We start from the raw sequence: 19,539 nt of genomic DNA, 5'->3' as shown, positions 1-19,539 counted from the left end.
CATATATAAGGCGCACCGGACTATAAGGCGCACTGTCGACTTTTGATAAAAATTTTGGTTTTTAGGTGCGCCTTATAGGGCGGAAAATACGGTAATCACATTGTGAGAAAAGTTAAATTAGTGTTTGGTTTGATCGTACCATTATACGTTAGACGGATTTTTTTAAGTAGACGACGGGGGATTTGTTATAATTCTTTGGAAGATTAGCAAAGATGTGTGGCAGCACCTGTGTGTCCACACGAAGCAGAAGGTTACAGGAATGCAGCTCAATGAGCATACAGAATGGACTGGGGAGAACCTAGAGAATGTGAGAATGTTTTTGCTATGTACTGTAGTGGGAGTTTATACACATTTATGGTGTAAAAGAAATTAGGTCAAAAAACAAATTAGAGCAACACGCCACTAAAAATTATTTTGCCTTCATTCTGTCACGCGACGTTTACGAACATTAATGCAAATATCAATGGCATCTGAAAAAATAGTCAAAGCCAAGAAGGTTCAGAATAATGATATAACCACTGCCATTTTTGTAGCACTTGGCGTAATCACCAGAGGCGGGACACCTACCCATCCATCCGCAATCTACCGCTTTTCCGGGGTCGAATCTCTGAGGCAGCAGCTTAAGCAGTAAAGCCTATACTTACCTCCCAGCTCTTCCGCAGGAATCTCAAGGCGTTCCCAGGTCAGCCGGTAGACATAGTCTCTTCGTGTCTTGGGACGTTCCCGGGGTCTGCTGCCGGTGGGACCTCACCTGGCAGGCATCTAGGAGGCGTCCTAATCAGATACCCAAACCACCTTATCTGCTCCCTTTCAACGGTAAAGAGCAGCGTCTCGATTCAGAGTGCCCTCCTTAATGACCTTCTCATCCAACCGCTAAAGGAAAGCCTGGACACCCTGTGGGCGAAATTCATTTCGGCTGTATCTGAAATCTCATTTAGGTCACAAGCCGCAGCTTGTGACCGTAGGTGAGGGCAGGAAAGTAGAACGACGGTAAATCGAGAGTTTTGCATTTTGGCTCAGTACCTTCTTCACCACAATAGACTGGTACAGAGTCTGCATCACAGCAGATGCTGCTCTGATCCACCTGTCCATCTCCCGCTCAATCAGGCCCGCAACATTCAGAGCATAAAGGAACTCCGGGTGGATCTCAGGGGAGATACCATGATCAAGAAGGTGGTTCACCCAGGGTGAGGCTCAGCCATTGCTCTCCGGTTGTGCTGACCCTAGACTTGAGTTGGAACGTTTTTGCCTCACACAACAGCTTGGGCGTTTTTCCTTCCAGAGAGTTTACATTTCACATCCCTAGAGCCAACTTCTGTAGCTGGGGATCAGACCGCTGCACAGCTCTCTCAGCAACCCCCCATGGCCCCTCCCACAGGTCATGAAGCCCTTGAAAAGGGTGACCCATGTTGTCCTTCCGGGCTGAGCCCGACCACGCCCCATAAGTGCAGATATTTTAAACACATCTATTGTTTTTCCAATTGATTTTTTTTTCCATGCCAATGATTGTTGCTGTATCAATATTTTTCTACAATACAAATATATTAAAATCCCCCCCCCCCCCCAATACTTTGACATTCTAAATTTTAACATATATTGTGTGGTTTCGAAACATAAACAATGCCCCGAATTCGTTTTTGTTTCGCTACATACTTTACCCGAACTAGATGCAGTAGCTTTTAACTTATTTTGTTTTGTTTCTGATAAATCTTCTGATAAATCTTATCACGTTGACTATAAATGTGGACTATTCAGTTTTGTTTGCCTCCAAAAACAAAAGAAAGAAAAGAGTTTAGCTTAATAAATCCAAACAGTTTTTCTCCCTACGTTGTTTTGGACAGTTTGCACGTAGAAATTGCATAGAAGATAAATGCAAACATTTCTTTTTGCTCTCCTGTTTTAGAAGTTTGGACAAAACACAATTATTGTAACCCACAATAAATTTTGACACAGGGTTTCGTGCAACCCTGTCTGACTTCCAAACAAGATGTTATGGTCACCCATTTAGATTCTCTACTTTTTGGCATCACAACTAAATTTTGTACATCTATCATTCACTGCTTATATATTGGTTTTCATTCTTTCACACATTTTCTCAACGTGGTTGAGTTCATGCTCATTTCCTCTCTGTTGTAGTCCTGATCTTAGATTAATATATAATGAGGTTCACTCTTGCTCTGGTTTGAGCCATGCATGAATTCAGAGCGTCATTATTTACTTTTCCTTATCCTGATATCAGCATTTATGTTGTCATGGCTCACCTGACTCTGGTCATGTATAGATAGTGATACTGGATAATCATTTTTCAGATGTCTGCTTCATTGTTCCCTTCATCATAATTCATGCTTTTGTCCTCTTGCCTCTTCCTGGCCCCCTTTCCCACAACTCTACTTTATTTTTGTTTGACATCTCTTTTGTTTTTCCCTTTTCAACTGCCCCTGCTTCTTTCATCCTCCTTCACACAGGTGGTGAGTCAGAGATTCCCGCAGAATAGTATTGGTGCAGTGGGCAGTGCCATGTTTCTGCGATTTGTTAATCCAGCTATTGTATCTCCATATGAGGCTGGTATCTTGGAGAAAAAGCCTCTTCCTAGGATAGAACGAGGTCTCAAACTCATGTCTAAGGTAAGAACATTTATTCAACAAGATTTTAATAAGATAAGGATTTGAGTAGTCTGGAAAAGCATTGCATTCTTTTTTTAAATTGTGTTCATGATCATTGTCATCTCACTACCTAAGTGACGATTCATTGCTCTGTGTTAATTCCAGTGCAATTAGGGCATGAAAGTTTAAAGGCAGTGACTTTAACTTTTTAAAATGCATTCACCTGTTTTTAAATGCAGTATTGTATGAGAAAAATATTTATTTTTCTTTAATTGAATTTCAATAAAAAATAGATTAAAATGAATTTAATATATCTAAAATTTTGAAAAGATATCAGTCTTCAACACATTTATGCAGAAGGTCCCAAGACACAGTTTCAGAGAGGCTTTTAGTAAGAGGATTTTTTTCGAACATCGACACGGATTAAATTGCGATCGATAATTGCCATCTGAGGTCATTCAAAAACTGTAGTGTGGTGAAGAATGACATGTTCAGAGGAGGGATAGTGAATATATTGGTCGAAGGATGCTGAGGATGGAACTACCAGGCAGGAGGTCAAGAGGAAGACCAAAGAGGAGATTTATGGATGGAGTGAAAGAGGACATGAAGTCAGTTGGGGTAAGAGAAGCGGATTCACTGGATAGGGTGAAATAGGAACAGGCCGAAAGGAAAAGAAGAAGTGGGGTGAAGAATAAAAGGTCACGCAGGAGGTGTTTTGCAAAATACTTTACTTTTCACTTGCCAAAAACAGGAAGTCAACTGCAAGTCCGCTACTCAGAAAACACCATCGACACCCATCAACTATTAGTTCCAAGAGGGAATTATGTTAACAAGTGCCTCTCAGTACGTAATACATACTTCTGTAAAAACGTCACAAGCGATTTCTTATTTTGTATTCCTCTGAGTGCCGAATTCAGGTGAGGGTTCTGAGGTAGTATTGTTAGGAAGACAGGTGCTGACAAAGGCATTGCAAAGGATGCTTGAGTTGTTTTCATCCTTCTTTTATGGTAAGCTGGCGGAGTGGTCTTCCTCTACCTTTCTTCATAGATGAGTGTTGTAATTAGGATTATGCAAGTGTGGTTGCTGCGAAAAGGAGAACACCGGTAGTGTACAGTATGATGTGGGGCCCAGTTTGCATCAACAAATGTTTAATTTCAATAATTTCATTTTTTATCAGATCAGACAATCTTGATTAAGGACATGACTGTGTAAAGAAAACTCTGTCTCAAAACTTGATCTTTGGAGGGTTACATCAATGGTTGTCATAATTGTAAATTTGGTCTTTCCTTAAGATTTTGCAGAGCATTGCCAACCATGTCTTATTTACAAAGGAAGAACACATGAGGCCTTTCAATGATTTTGTGAAGAACAACTTCGATTCAGCCCGGAGGTAGGACACTCACTATATAACTCCTCTTGATTCCCCCACCTGTTAAGGACAGATCAATGTGATGAAATAGTAAATAATAATCAGTCACATTATTTAAATAAAATTGGTTGATAAACACTTTTTTCCTTACCTGGGAAGTCTCACCCAAACATCAGTTTCAGTGTCCAGACAGACAATAAGTTGGTCATTTGTTGCAAGGATCACTAAGCGCTGTTCGAAAGCCCAATGGAAATAATTACCACATGCCAGACACCAGTTACTTTGAACAGTAAATGGGGGTCTCACTGTACACCACCTATGTACAGAGGACCGACAGAAACAATATTATTCCGAGGGACGTCAGTCTTGTCAACCACGAATCTACGTATATCCGGGCCTGGGACATGGACTTGCGCCTATCTATTAAATTATCCGCTGTGATGCGACACTCCTCCATAATTGAAACATTGTTGCATTTCCTCGGCTGGGCTGCGATCAGAGTCACATGGCTGAATCCTACCCGCTGATTGGCCGAATCAAGATTTAATCAGTTCTTCTACTTCACGTCTGATCAATGAACTTATTCATCTTTTCAAAGTAGAACTTAATAATGTAAACTGCACATCAAGAAAGCAACGTTGACGATAATATTGATGACGATATATATTATATCACCTAGCCCTACAACAGTAGGTACCGCAGAAGAAATCTCAGTTCATTTGAAGTGAACTAAAATATCAGAACATTCTATTACGCCTTCATAAAATGCATCACCAGCCACTGAATTGCTATCTTATTTCCTTCAGTTGGTCCTCAGGACTACCCCACTAAGATCTATGTTGACTGTCTATGATCATTTTACATGACCACTTACTCTATTCCCAAAGTTTGAGTGTCTCCCGTCTTACTGGTGAGGAGAAATAGCATATGCAAATGTTTCCCAGAAAATTTATTTTTGCTAGAACCTTAATATTCATGCAATTTCGGAACATTATATATTTGGTTATCATTAAAAATTCATTTTAGGTTCTATTATTATAATCAAGGTATGTTGGAAAGAAAAGCATATACGTAGTAGGTAGCACCAGTTTTAGTCCACAGTCGTCATTGCTGGTCATTGACTCCTGTTGGAATATAATGTCTGAATATTAAAGCTGCTTCACTTTTCAGTCTAATTCCTGTTTTCATTCCTGGTTGCTACAGCTTTTTCTTGGACATAGCTTCTGACTCGCCACCCAGTGACTCTGTGAACCACAGCCTTTCCTTCATCAGTGACGGTAATGTTCTCGCCCTCCACCGACTATTATGGAACAACCAGGAGAGAATTGGCCAGTACCTCTCCAGCAACAGGTCAGCATAGACAGAGACATACTTCTTAATCAATTCATTAACCAATCAGGAGTTGGACTATACTCCCATTTCACCTATGAATACTTTTGTCCATATACAGTGATGAATTAATATTGCACAGTTTTCGTTCAAGATAGAAGGCACTGTGTGCAAAATGTTATTCAATCTTTCCAGAGACCACAAAGCTGTTGGCAGGCGTCCTTTTGACAAAATGGCAACCTTGCTAGCATATCTGGGGCCCCCTGAACACAAGCCTGTGGCTGACACTCATTGGTCAAGCCTCAACCTAACCAGTTCCAAATTTGAAGAATTCATGACCAGGTAACATTCATCTTCTTTCTTTTAAGCTTGTTAGTTGCATACGCAATGCATCTTATATACCGTAATTTTCGGACTATAAGTGTCATTTTTTTTTCATAGTTTGGGTGGGGGGTCGACGTATACTCAGGAGCGACTTATATATATGTTTTTTTTCACAAATTTTTACTTGATCATTAACACATCACTTACTTACAAGTATAGTTGACCACTTCACATGTTATTTTTAGTATATGTAGTTGATCACTTCACATGCTTTGATATCTTTATCTTGAACATATTCAAAACATGAAAAATAGAGAGAAAAAATCAAATAAAGTAATTAACACTTTAAAGCGCCATATCCTCTGGACATGTCCTCTGTCACCAGGATGACATTAAGGACGAGAAATTTGATCGATGGATTTAATGACTTGAAGTGACACAAATGGTTTGATAATATTGTTGTTTACGTGATAGTTATTTAAAATATAGTTTATATACGCAATGCACACGGCATTGTTGACAAAGGACAATCGATGGATTTAATGAATTGGAGTGACACAGATGGCTTTATAGACGTGTTATTTATGTGAAAGTTTTTTTAAAATAACTGAATGCTACGTCAGGCCCGTTCTCAGCTCCTCGTTTGTGTTTGTCACGTTAGCATACCGTATCGTTTAGCCTGTTGTTGCTCGTTCATGTCTGTTCTTGGTGTTGGATTTTGTCGAATAAATCGCCCCCCAAAATGCGATTTATACTCCGGAGCGACTTATATATGTTTTTTTTTCACTTTTTTGGGCATTTATAGTCCGAAAATTACGGTATCTCTGCTACAAATGAAATAAAAACATTGTGAAAATGCGGTTGATTGAATTGATAGACTGTGTTTATTTTCTGTGAACAAAATATTTCAGTTGGTTTCTCATCCTGCAAATTGTTCGCTAAAGACACAGGAAATTTTGAAACAGGATTGCATTGAACGTCCAATCCAATAGTGGGCAATTAATTTTGCAATTACCGTATTTTTCGCACCAAAAGGCGCACTGGATTATAAGGTGCACCCTCATTGAATTCTTTATTTTAGAAATTATTTCATACATAGGGGGCACCGGATTAAAATGCGCATAAAATAGAAGCTATACTGCAACAAACTGAGGTTGACTAGGGTTGCGGTATACAGCCAATAACCAATGAGCCCTCTGTAAACAATCGCGTTCCCCAAACTTTCTCCTATAAAATGATCGGAACTGATTAAAGTTCGATCTAACACATTGGTACTGCTTAATTATGTTTCCCTTCCATATCGATCCGTAAATTTACTCGAAACATTAACGGAGCAGCCTATTTTGAAAGAGCCTCGCGGGTACAACAGCTATTCAGTGACGGCCCCTGACCACGGTTGCCGTAATGCTGGGAAGCGATGCGACCTTGTAATTTACTAGTCGTACTAAAACATACTGAAACATTTTGGCAAAGCACTGTGTACAACCAGTGTGGATCAACAAATTCATCAATTGGTCCATATATAAGGCGCACCAGACTATAAGGCGCACTGTCGGCTTTTGAGAAAACTTTAGGTTTTTAGGTGCGCCTTATAGTCCGGAAATTACGGTACTCATTCACCCGCTGGCCGAATAAAAGCACCTGTAGCTAAAGCTAAACTGTGGCAGTTTTACTTTCTGAACCTAGATTTGCCACCTCTGAAATTTAGTCTAGTCTAGATTACGTCAAAATATTTTGCCAAATACAAAACTAGACACAAAAATCAAACTATTTCTGCCTTTCCCCATTAAGAGCTCAATGTGGGCTCTCTAAAGGTACACTTTAAGTTGCCTATTCTTGAGGTTTTTAATTTTTATATTTAGGAAATTAACAAAATTACAAAATTATACTGCCAAAATAAAAGCACCTCATATTTTATGTTTTATTCTGAACTCATAGTCTCTGTGAAGGTCAGTCAAAGAGTTGGGGTTGGCTGGATGTGGTCCCTGCGCCGTAGTAGTTTAAGCAGTGCTACTATGCTGCCCATGTGCTAATTATAAGAAAATTAACTATTCAAAAACTGCATCAGTTTGTTTGTTTGTTTGTTGTTTTGTTTGCAGGCACTGTCCAACAGGTTTCTCAAATCTGAAAGCTCTCATTATTACAGGACACATTGACACACATTTTAACAAAGGTTTTAGGTCCCCAATTTTATTTTGTCTTGTAGACACCAGGTACATGAAAAAGAAGAATTTAAAGCATTGAAGACCCTCAACATCTTCTATCAGGCTGGTACCTCAAAGAATGGCAATCCAGTCTTCTACTATGTGGCTCGCAGGTAAGACCTTTTTTCCGGGAATCTGAAGCTTCTCATATGCCTTTTAATAGTATGTGAGTAAAATATTACTCCGGGTAATATGTGCCCCCTTTTTTACCATTATGTGGGTTTGAGCCAACCTTGGGCTTCTGCGGCAATAATAACATAATGCTATTCTATTTTGTACATAATACCCGTTCTGGCAAATATTTGTAAACAACATTTCCTGGTCTATTTTAAAATCAACATGGGCCTTTAAAATGTAGTACACTGGACCCCTCATTTTTGCAGTTTGGCATTATTTTTTTCAGTGGGCATCGGATAAAGCATATTTTTGTTACGCACAGTTAAAGTTAAAGTCCCAATGATTGTCACACACACATCTGGGTGTGTGGTGAAATTTGTCCTCAGCATTTAACCCATCCCCGTGTGATTTTGATCCGTCCCCTGGGGGAGAGGGGGAGAGGGGGAGCAGTGAGCAGTAGCGGTGCGGCGCTCGGGAATCATTTGGTGATCTAACCCCCCAATTCCAACCCTTGATGCTGAGTGCCAAGCAGGGAGGCAATGGGTCCCATTATTATAGTCTTTGGTATGACCTGGCCGGGGTTTGAACCCACAACCTTCCAGTCTCAGGGCGGACACTCTACCACTAAACCACTGAGCTTGCCCTATTCCCCGAAAATAGTGGTGGCCCACCGTATATAATGTGAAGTTGAAAATGTATTTGGAAAAAAATATATACGCATCACTCACTCGCTCAATACTTTGTAAACAGATAAAAACATTTTTTATTCATTTTACTCAACATAAGACATGGCACAATAAGCGAATATTTTCCCGCTTTAACCAAATAATAATAGGAAGATAAATTAGTATTGGAAGCGACAGATAATATAAGCTATTGGAGTTGCATCACAAGCAAGACAGCTGCGTTGTATCTGCTCCTGGTCTTTTTGTCAGTCATTTGTCAACAGTAAATTTCCGGAAATGTTGTTTGAGGTTTGTAGCCTGCAAGTGTAACTTCATAGATACAAAAACTCTGAAGCCTTGGATTAATGTGAGCGGTTTGATGGCTTCTCTGATTGTGCTATCAAAGTGTACTCGCGTAATTTGTTTGTGGAGCGACAACTGCTAAGTCTGCAAAGCCAGGAGCAGATGCACACATACAGCTCTTGCAAGTCTTTGAAAAGAACAAGGATAAATATGATTAAAGATGTCTATTTCACGGTTATTAGTCAACTTATTTGCAATTTGCCCATTTAAGTTAGCATTTGAGTTGTTGTTTATATGAATACCGTAATCTTCGGACTATAAATCGCTCCGGAGTACAAGTCGCATCAGCCATAAAATGCCGAAAAAAGTAAAACAAAAACAACATATATACCGTAATTTTCGGACTATAAGTCGCACCGGAGTATAAGTCGCACCAGCCATAAAATGCCCAAAAATGTGAAAAAAAAACCATATATAAGTCGCTCCGGAGTATAAGTCGCATTTTGGGGGGCAATTTATTCGACAAAATCCAACACCAAGAAGAGACGATACGGTATGCTAACGTGACAAACACAAACGAGGAGCTGAGAACGGGCCTGACGTAACATTCAGTTATTTAAAAAAAACTATCACATAAATAACACGTTTATAAAACCATCTGTGTGACTCCAATTCATTAAATCCATCGATCGTCCTTTGTCAACAATGCCGTGTGCCGCGCCGCAGTTCAAATTATTCCACAGGCCCATACAACAATATATAAACTATATTTTGAATAACTATCACATAAACAACAATATCAAACCATTTGTGTCACTCCAAATCATTAAATCCATCGATCAAATTTCTCGTCCTTTATGTCATCCTGGTGACAGAGGACATGTCCAGAGGACGCTTTAAAGTGTTAATTACTTTATTTGATTTTTTCTCTCTATTTTTCATGTTTTGAATTTGTTCAAGGTAGATATCAAAGCATGTGAAGTGATCAACCATACTAAAAATAACATGTGAAGTGGTCAACTATACTTGTAAGTGATGTGTTAATGATCAAGTAAAAATTTGTGAAAAAAACATATATAAGTTGCTCCTGAGTATAAGTTGCCCCCCCCCCACCCAAACTATGAAAAAAAAATGCGACTTATAGTCCGAAAATTACGGTAATCATTATGTCTGCCTATCTGAGAAGGTTCTAAATTTGTTTGTTGGTATGCATGATCTAAGCACAAAATTGTGCCTACCCTCTATAAACGAGGCTCCGTGTCTATGGTGTTGTTCCATTGTTCTCAGTAACAGATAGAAAATATTCTAAAACAGTATTTGATTCCTAATCAAAATTGCCCAGACATTTTCCGCATTATAGATATATTTAGTCACAACTGTCATTCACAAGTCCACAGAACTGTAATTTGCTTTGTTTTATAGCAGAGGATAGAATGGGAGAATTACCCAGTCTTTTTTTGCCAATGCTTTCCAGTGCATCTGCATTTTTGTTCAGATGTACTCCCTTGATATGTACTTCCAAAGGTTAAAGCTTGTGTTTTTGTTTCTGACTACTCCTGTATTTCTGGAAGAAAGGACAACCTTTTGGAAGTTTTCTGAGACAGGAAGCTGGCAGCAGGAATATGATTAGTTGACCACAGTGTTACTCATCCATTGTCATCTCCATGGCTAATGGTGAAGGACCTGCCCATTCAGTTGTGGTTATCTGCTCTTTCTGAAGATGACCAAGATTCCAACCATCATTGATACCAGAGCCACACCTATTAGTCCTGCCACTACTTGACTGTGAATTGGTACATTACTGGAGTTTTCTGCTGGAGGTTGTTGGATTTTATTTGTCTCAGTTAGGATATTAACTCTTGAAGATTTGTATAAGACAGTGAACTGTGTGGCATCCTCACCTATGTTTATAGGTTTGTTTTCAAGAGATGAGGTTGAAGATGTGGTTGTGGTAGAAATGAGCTTCGCCTCTGTAGATAAATGGGTAATTCTAGTAGTAGAGGTTAGGAGTGTTTGTTCCATGTCCTGTTTTTTTGTGGATCTTGTGAACACTGGAGATGTAATGCTTTCAGTTACTTTTTTGGTGTTTGTCATTCCTGAATTCATTTTCAGAGTATCTAGGAAGCCGGTTGTTGCTTGAGCCACCTTGATCTCTTCTGTGATATTCAAAGGGGATTTCTGATTGTAAGTGACTATTGGTAGCTGGACTTCAGTGAGATTTCCTTTGATTGCACCAGTTGTCACTTCAATTATACTGTCAACACGACCAAATGTTGCCGTACCACTTGTTTTCAGTGGCAATGCCAAAACTATCCTTAAGAAGTGAAGGATCAGAGTTCCCCTCTGTCTTGTTGCCATTTGGTGAGTCTTTGCAGCTGTAATTATAGAAAGTATTTTTAGTTAAAACGCTACATGAGGAAACAACAAACAATACTGGTGAAATCCAATCCTAGAAAAAATCTTAAATTTGACACCCCCAATACCTGGTTTGTTATACAGAAACTAAACTGTTAACTTTGTGTTTCACTGGTACTAATTTGATAATTTCATGTTATAATAGGTCTGAGTGATTTTTTTACAACATGATTTCGAGCTGGTTAAAAAAATAGGTCATGTTCACGTCAAATCACCCATCCTCCCTGCTTTCCCTAGTGAATAGATCTACCCGGGTGGTCAGATCAGCTCCGGGGGCCTGTACTGCATGCTGATGATGTTGTGCTATATCAAATCTTATTGGACAAGCAACACTGCACCCCATTACATTAGAGTCAAGATGTGCTTGTGTTTTCTTCATTTTGGTTTATTCATTCAATTTACATCGAAGCTTGACCATTTTTAAAATAGAGAATAGAGTAACTATACTGTAATATTGATAAATGTAGTGTGATATTATGCCTCATGAGCATTTGCTCAATCAATTCACAGTGAGGGTCGACCCTTTGTACATTGTACACATGATGCAATGAATAACAACTAATTTTATTGTAATAATGAGTGGTGGGCATTTTTTAATTGAGAATGTACTCAGGCTAGAGAAAATAATTGCTCTAAACATTTTCATTCATCCTTAGACATATCAATTTTACGTCAACTATTTAACACTATTTGGCGTTAGATGTTTTCGATTATACTTCAAATCAATAGACTCAAAAAATACATCAACTTCTTAATCGTGGGAAGACATATTGACACTTTTCCCATTTCTGTAATTTGAGTCTGTAGATAATGTCATTCATCGTGTACGGTCTGTGATGAGTTATTCATTGGACCAAATATCAGTCAGAGTCAGAATCAGCTTTATTGTCAATTCGTATTAGTTCCAATACATCGTTACTACCGTAATCTTCGGACTATAAGTCGCACCAGCCATAAAAGGCCCAAAAAAGTGAAAAAAAACATATACAAGTCGCTCCGGAGTATAAGTCGCATCGGGGGCAATTTATTCGACAAAATCCAACACCAAGAACAGTCATGAACGAGCAACAACAGGCTAAACGATAGGTATGCTAACGTAACATAAACACAAACTGAGAGCTGAGAACGGCCCTGACGTAAAATTCAGAGTTATTCAAAAAACTATTACATAAATAACACGTTAATAAAACCATCTGCGTCACTCCAATTCATTAAATCCATCAATCGTCCTTTGTCAACAATGCGTGCGCGCCGCTGACGGCTCTTGCTCTTCAAAATATTCCACAGGCCCATATAACGATATATAAATTATATATCAAATAACTATTATATAAGCAATAATGTTATCAAACCATCTGTGCACTCTAAATCATTAAATCCATTGATCAAATTCCTCGTCCTTTGTCTCTGAACAACGCCGTGCGTGCGCCCTGACGTCAGCCTCGTCGTTATTCCACAGATCTACTATATAACTATATTGTAGCGTTAACAAAGTTCAAGGAAAGATGTGGGTTTGGTAAACGGTTCTTTATTTAACAAAACAAACTTACAGGCGTGTGGCGGCGTGGACTTCCAGCCAGGGAAGTGGAAGAGCGCTCCATAGAATAGGATCGGGCGTGCGTAAAAGCCATGACCGAGCCCCATCCACCGTACCCGGACAGCCACCCGGCTGAGCGCCGGCCCTCGACTTCCATCCACGGAGGTGAAAGACAGCTCGGTAGAATAGGACCGGGCGTCCGTAAAAGCATTGTCCGAGCCCTATCCACCGTCCCTGGACAGCCACCCGGCCGAGCGCGGGCCCCCAACTTCAATCCACGGAAGTGAAAGAGAGCTCCTTTTAAAATTTCCAAAGCATTAAAGGTTACGTATCACGTTTATAAATTCTTCCGTTTTAAGTTTTACTTTTTCAGTTGTGGTTTATATAAAGTGGAACAGTGATGCTTTTGTCTGAATTCCTTGTTTTGAAACCATCACAGATCTATTGATTGATTGATTGATTGAATATTTATTGATCCCCAGTGGTGGGGAAATTCAGGCCCCAGCAGTATCCATACCACAGAGTGGGTATACAAAAGACACACAGATGGCATGAGCGTAACTCAATAGGCTCTCATAAGGCTGCCACACAACGGCGCTGTTTTATTTTTTTTCTTGGTATGGCGCCGTGAGTGGCTGCCTCCCAGCAGTGTTCTCTCTTTTCCTCTTTATTTACTTCTTTTCTCCTTTTTCTTTCTCTTTTTTGTCCGAACAAACAAAACTTGTTCTGAGGTGCGACTCAGCAAGCCATTTTGGTGTGGTCTTTTTAAATGCAAATGAGATACTTCACACCCCTCCCTCCAGGCCGCAGGATGTGCACCTCCCTTTCCGGTCAGACATATTTGTAGTTTTTTAGCCGAGGTAGCGCTTACTTGCGCCGCAAACTTTTTGATTGATTAAAAGATGTCAACGGCAGAAGACTTGCCCATACACATACATAACAAACATACATCTGTTTGCAGCCTGGTCATCCTGGAAGAGGGACCCTCCCATCTGTGGTCTCTTCTCAAGAAAGCTTTGATGGCGCCGTGAGTGGCTGCCTCCCAGCAGTGTTCTCTCTTTTCCTCTTTATTTCCTTCTTTTCTCCTTTTTCATTTTGTCTTTTTGTCCATTCGGCGATGCTGTTGCCTTCTACCGCACCTCTGTATCTCTTCGGATCGGATATTTTATTATTTTTATTTTTTTTTCTTCCTGGGACCGGGATCATCGGTTGGGCCGGCGTAACTCTTCGACGGCTTCCTGCTTATCCGGCCAGTGATGACCGGGTCCCTCGCCTTGCAGCCGCAACCCCTGTGGGGAGTCCACTTCCTCGTGCTCGTCGGGACCAATGGCTTTCGCCATGCTAGCCCATCTAGCAGGTGCAGGTGACCATCTGCACGTGCCCCGGCTGGGTGCCCAGGACGCTGCTCACACGTTTGCCTGCTTTGTGATGTTTTCACCGATTCACGATCACGGTCCATTGGGCGCCGTTGAACTGGACTGCCCTTACACCTGTCGATGGACCCCGTGGAGGCTATTTTGTGTGTTTTGGGGTGTTCTCTTGTATTGGGGGGTGCTGGTTGGCCGCTGTTACTTTTTTTCCTTTGTCTTTTAGCTTTGTTTTGCTTTGATGGCTTTTATCTTGAGCACTTTCTGACTTTCTTTGTGGCGCCGTTATATGGCAGCCTTATGAGAGTTATTGAGTTGCGCTCATGCCATCCGTGTGTCTTTTGCATTATTAAGATTAAGATGGCGGCGCCCCAGTCGGCTGCGGCTGCGGCTGCTACGGCTCTCGACGTTCGTTCCTTTGTTGAGAGCCGTATGCGACGAAATTTCGTTTTGGACTTTGCCCACAGATCTAGGAACACTGTTCGAAAAATGAAATTTGACCAGGCATTTCTTTGAAGTTCTGACGATGGGGGATGGTGCAAGGAGTTTTGTGGATTGATGCATCCAACAATGGAACATTTTGATCTCTCCACTTCGACATCCATGAGTTGTTTGGACTATAAATATATATTCTCGAAGTAATAAAGATGTTGGCTTTGCGAAACCGTTTGGCCACACCCATTACCTTGTTTGGTAGTCCCGCCCCAACGGATGTGATGTAATAGTAAAAAATAGCCCCCAAAAAGATCATAAAAATATCTCTGCAGCACCTGGACGGATAGATTACACTTTTCTACAATCTTGGAGACTCCAAGTACACAATAAAATGAATATGAAAGCAAAAAAAAAAGTGGATTTTACATGATACATCTGCTTTATTAAATCAATCACTGATTTTAAAGAAGCGCATATTGTTTTATAAAGTGGTCGGAGATCTCTCATAATGGATTTTCTTTTTTTTTCCGCCACACAATGCAACGTACAAACTTCTCAATGAGGCAAACATTTATTTGTCCAATAAGCCCGTGGAAAGAAAAGACACACAAAATAAAAAAGGATAAAATTAACTAAAAAGCATTTGAACGGCATTACAAGCCATTTACATCGGAAAATTGTATGTTTTTTTCACAAAATCCGTCTGTGTGCGAAACAGACCAACCACAATCTTGAACATCATCCTGCTGTCTTCCAGCCAATCACATAGCATGACGTCATCAACAGGCGTAGGCCCCCCGCGGGCTGATCTGACCAATGGAGTATATCTGGTACCTACACATGCTGCTCACGAAACACCAGACGCTAAGCTAACTTGTGCTGCACAATGTCTGGGGCAGCAGCTCTACATTACCGTGAAGGGATTAAATTGATACCATCCATCCATTTCCTGTACCGCTTTGTCCCCACGGGGGTCGCGGGAGTGCTGGAGCCTCTCCCAGCGGTCACCGGGCAGTAGGCGGGGGACACCCTGAACCGGTTGCCAGCCAATCGCAAGGCACACAGAGACAAACAACCATCCACACTCACACCTAGGGACAATTTGGAGTGCTCAATCAGCCTACCAAGCATGTTTTTGGGATGTGGGGGGAAACCGGAGTGCCTGGAGGAAACCCACGCGGGCTCAGGGAAAACATGCAAACTCCACACAGGGAGGGTCGGAGGTGTAGTCGAACCGGCACCCTCCTAACTGTTAGGTGGTAGGGGTGTAATGATTCATCGATACTAGGGGTGTAAATCGCGGGTTTTGTCACGATACGATATATCGATACAAAGAACTACGATACGATATTTGCCGATCTCTTAAAGCCTTCTGCGATTCATTCACGATATATCGCGATATAGTGCTCTACGATCAATATTTTTTTTAATAAAAAATATAGAACAATATCCTGATTTATAACAGTTCATACGCAAAATCAACAAGGTACTGCAAGGAAATTACAAGAGTATTGTAGTATACAAAGTGCTTATTTTAACACTGAACTTTGATGTCGTGTTTTTTCTTTATATGTGCGGCGAGATTTGTGCTCCCTGAATATTTGATCACCGCATGGCAGGATTTACAAACTGCACGTGTCTTGTCCGTTGAGCCATCTTTTCTTTGGAATACAAAGTGCTTCCAAACGAATGACTTGAAGCCTAAAGGGGAGCGAATTTCCTCGACTTTTTGGACACTAGCCATAGCACCAGCCCAGGAGCCACGTACTAGTTGTCGACTCCCCTTTCACGTGCCTGCTCTGCTCACAACACAACAACGCCGCACCCACTGCTCCCGGAAAGAGGAAGCGAGCAACAATGAACTGGATTTCAAAATAAAGTCGCGTCTAATGTCCGAGGTCAAACACGGCGATATAAATCGATGTTTACGTTTAGCATCGATGCCAATAAATCGTAGAGCATTATATCGATTAATCGATGTGTATCGATGAATCGTTACACCCCTAATCGATACTACGCACTACAATACTCTTGTAATTTCCTAAATAAAGAGTTTGTAGTACCTTGTTGATTTTGCGTATGAATTGTTATAAATCAGGATATTGTCCTATATTTTTTATTTAAAAAAAAAAAAATCGATCGTAGAGCACTATATCGCGATGTATCGTGAATGAATCACAGCAGGCTTTAAGATATCGGCAAATATCGTATCGTTGTTCTTTATATCGATATGATATCGTATCGTGACAAAACCCGCGAATTACACCCCTATTAGGTGGACGTGCTACCCAGTGCGCCACCGAGCCGCCCCCTAAATCTATACCATGATATGAATTTCATGCTGAATCACAAAGCCCTCATTCTGCATTTGAAACGGTTAGGTCTGACAAAAATGTGGAAATAATATAATCTTGGATTTCTGTACCACCAACATGCATATTAGTAGAGAATTTAATACATTTTTGCCTAAAAACTTGTTTTACATACACTAATATACAATTGCACATTCATGATACATTTTAAAAACACTATGAAAATTATATTATACAACAAAATAACCACCAACTCCAAGAAATTTTGTTGATATGTAGTATGCAAAAAGTCTCATTGCAACTATAAACCACTACGTTTTGCATTTTAGCAAGAAATTTCACTGCGATTTAGACTGACTATTGTACTAACAGACCTCAAGTACACTACTAGTTCATCATTTGTGTACAGTAGTTTACTGTTTGAGTTGTCTCAAATGTAATCATTAGAGCTATTCTTGGCCACAGCATAGTAATGCAAAGGGATCAAAAGTTGAATTAAATGACCAGATTGAGCAAGATTGTAGTTGATAGTCCGTGTCATGATGATCAGGTGCCGTCTAAATCAAAAAGAAAAATCCTATCTGAAAGACAATAAGAAAATATTGCTGGTGTTAAATGTCTTACCAACTATTGTCGGATTTCACTGAAACCACAGGCAGAAGGTCGGTTAATCTGAAGCAAGAGCACTCTGGTTGAATATGAGTAAATCTTCTGCTTACGTTTTGAAAGAGTGACTCACTTCTGTTTCATTTTCAGGAAGTCTTGTGCAACCTGTAGCAAGTCTAAATGCCTGCGTTAATTATCATAGTTCTGTTTTTACCCTGAGAGATGTATTTCATTTTAATTATTAGAGATGCTTACCTTTAGAGTACCTTTAGAGTACTAGCCAGTCGAAAAAATTTACATCACATAATTCTACATGGACATAATTAGCATGCACAAATGTGCTAATACAGATATCTGGGTTTTAGTCCTAAATAAGGAATTGGAGTTGAATATATATTGAACGTTTCAATTATGGAAACGTGTACCATTGTAGTCGTTGCCATAATCATGAAAGCAAGACTACAACAGCAAAAAAAAGATTCAGAGATAGAGAAACATCAATATGCGCTTTAATAATGATTTTAAAGGACATTCAGAAAGTATCTTGTCATTTTTAATAATACATACAGTATGAATAGAAGCACATCAAGTTGACATTTTGATAATAATTTAACCCATGTACATTTAGGACATTGAAGAAACAAACTTTTCATTAGCTGCCGTTAAAGCAGAGGTCTCCAACCTCAGTTGCACCATGGACCAGTTTCACATTAAGACATATTTTGCCAGGCTGACATGGAAATTAAAAAAAATATATATATATATATATATATATATATATATATATATATATATATATATTTACCGTATTTTCCGGACTATAAGTCACAGTATTTTTCATAGTTTGGTTGGGGGTGCAATTTTCACTCTGGGGCGCCTTGTATGAAATTATTTACACAATATATCATTTTACATGTTTTCACACTAAACCGCTAGAGGGCGCGCTAGGCCTGTGTTGATTATTGTTTTGATGAGTCTGACATAAGCGACGTAGAAAAGGAAGCGCTGCATCTTCTACCTCCGGTGTTGCCGCAGTTATTTAAAAGTGACACCAAGGATGAAGACTTCGTTGGATTTAGTGATTTGGAGTGACACGGATGGTTTGGTAAACTTGTTAGCAGGTTATTTATGCTATAGTTATTGGAATAACTCTTACTATGTTATGTTAACATACCAGGTACGCTCTCAGTTCGTTGTTTGTGTGTCACGTAGTTAGCATACTGTACAGTTATACTCTTGTGTGACATATATTTATTTTCCTTCTATATTATACATTTTATGGCTGGTGCGACTTGTATTCCGGAGCGACTTATAGTCCTGAAAATACGGTAATATACAAGTCACCATTACCCTGAATCCAATTGTTGTTAGTGAGAGCCCTGTTTTTTTTCTTTTTCTCTCAAGGAGCTGGTGTGAAAAATGTGTGGCCCATAAGAATTTGTGATCCCATGGTTTACTGTTAGCTGATGGCATGTGTTTCAGAGTTGGACAGCCCCATGGCGTGTGTTTCAGAGTTGGACAGCAAAAGAGCAAACTGTAGAGTAGGTTTCCCTATCACTAATTGTAATCACTGTATTCCAAGCTCTAGTGGGGATCTGAAATAGAAGTGACCTATGAACTCTGAATACAGCAGTCAAAATCTATGGTAGGGAAACCTGCATTACTTAAGTATTTTTTTTTTTGGCTCTCCAACTCTCAAAAATTATTAAAGAAATGCTCCAAAACTTAAACATAACTTCAAATTCATATTAAAAAATGGGTTACAGATTTCCACAAAAAAACACGTTAAAAGTGCATGGTAGTGTTCCCAATACATCAAAATATCAATTACCACTTTCGTTTTATTCATTGTATTCTGTTTTTGACTCGGTGATAGACGTGCTAATATTTTTAATACATGAATAGTATGAATGGATGCTTGTTTGTGGAAGATATTTCACCTTTAATCCACAA

At 39.7% G+C, this 19,539-nt stretch overlaps 1 protein-coding gene and 1 long non-coding RNA gene across 11 annotated transcripts in view; one reads left to right on the top strand and one right to left on the bottom strand.

Moving 5' to 3' along the window:
- The window catches only part of nf1a (neurofibromin 1a), a 159,522-nt gene that overhangs the window by 95,081 nt on the left and 44,902 nt on the right, over positions 1-19,539 (top strand). For all 6 annotated transcript variants that reach the window (XM_061280806.1, XM_061280807.1, XM_061280805.1 and 3 more), the window contains 5 exons: positions 2,466-2,624; positions 3,896-3,993; positions 5,176-5,322; positions 5,497-5,643; positions 7,832-7,942. In XM_061280806.1, coding sequence (XP_061136790.1) covers positions 2,466-2,624; positions 3,896-3,993; positions 5,176-5,322; positions 5,497-5,643; positions 7,832-7,942 — 662 coding nt within the window. The remainder of the gene's footprint in view (positions 1-2,465; positions 2,625-3,895; positions 3,994-5,175; positions 5,323-5,496; positions 5,644-7,831; positions 7,943-19,539) is intronic.
- Positions 3,315-17,716, bottom strand: LOC133155468 (uncharacterized). 5 transcript variants are annotated; one of them, XR_009714680.1, is made up of 5 exons: positions 17,605-17,716; positions 10,816-11,289; positions 4,124-4,288; positions 4,007-4,032; positions 3,315-3,686 (listed from the first exon to the last, which is right to left on the bottom strand). It is a non-coding gene; the product is annotated as an uncharacterized LOC133155468 (long non-coding RNA). The 5 variants fall into 5 exon arrangements; XR_009714679.1 differs by having other exon boundaries at positions 4,007-4,288; XR_009714676.1 differs by having other exon boundaries at positions 3,315-4,032.

This window comes from Syngnathus typhle, linkage group LG6, assembly GCF_033458585.1.
Source record: "Syngnathus typhle isolate RoL2023-S1 ecotype Sweden linkage group LG6, RoL_Styp_1.0, whole genome shotgun sequence".
Taxonomy (NCBI): Eukaryota; Metazoa; Chordata; class Actinopteri; order Syngnathiformes; family Syngnathidae; genus Syngnathus; species Syngnathus typhle.
The sequence above is the reverse complement of the archived record's forward strand: the minus strand, read 5'-3'. Positions and strand labels throughout refer to the sequence as shown.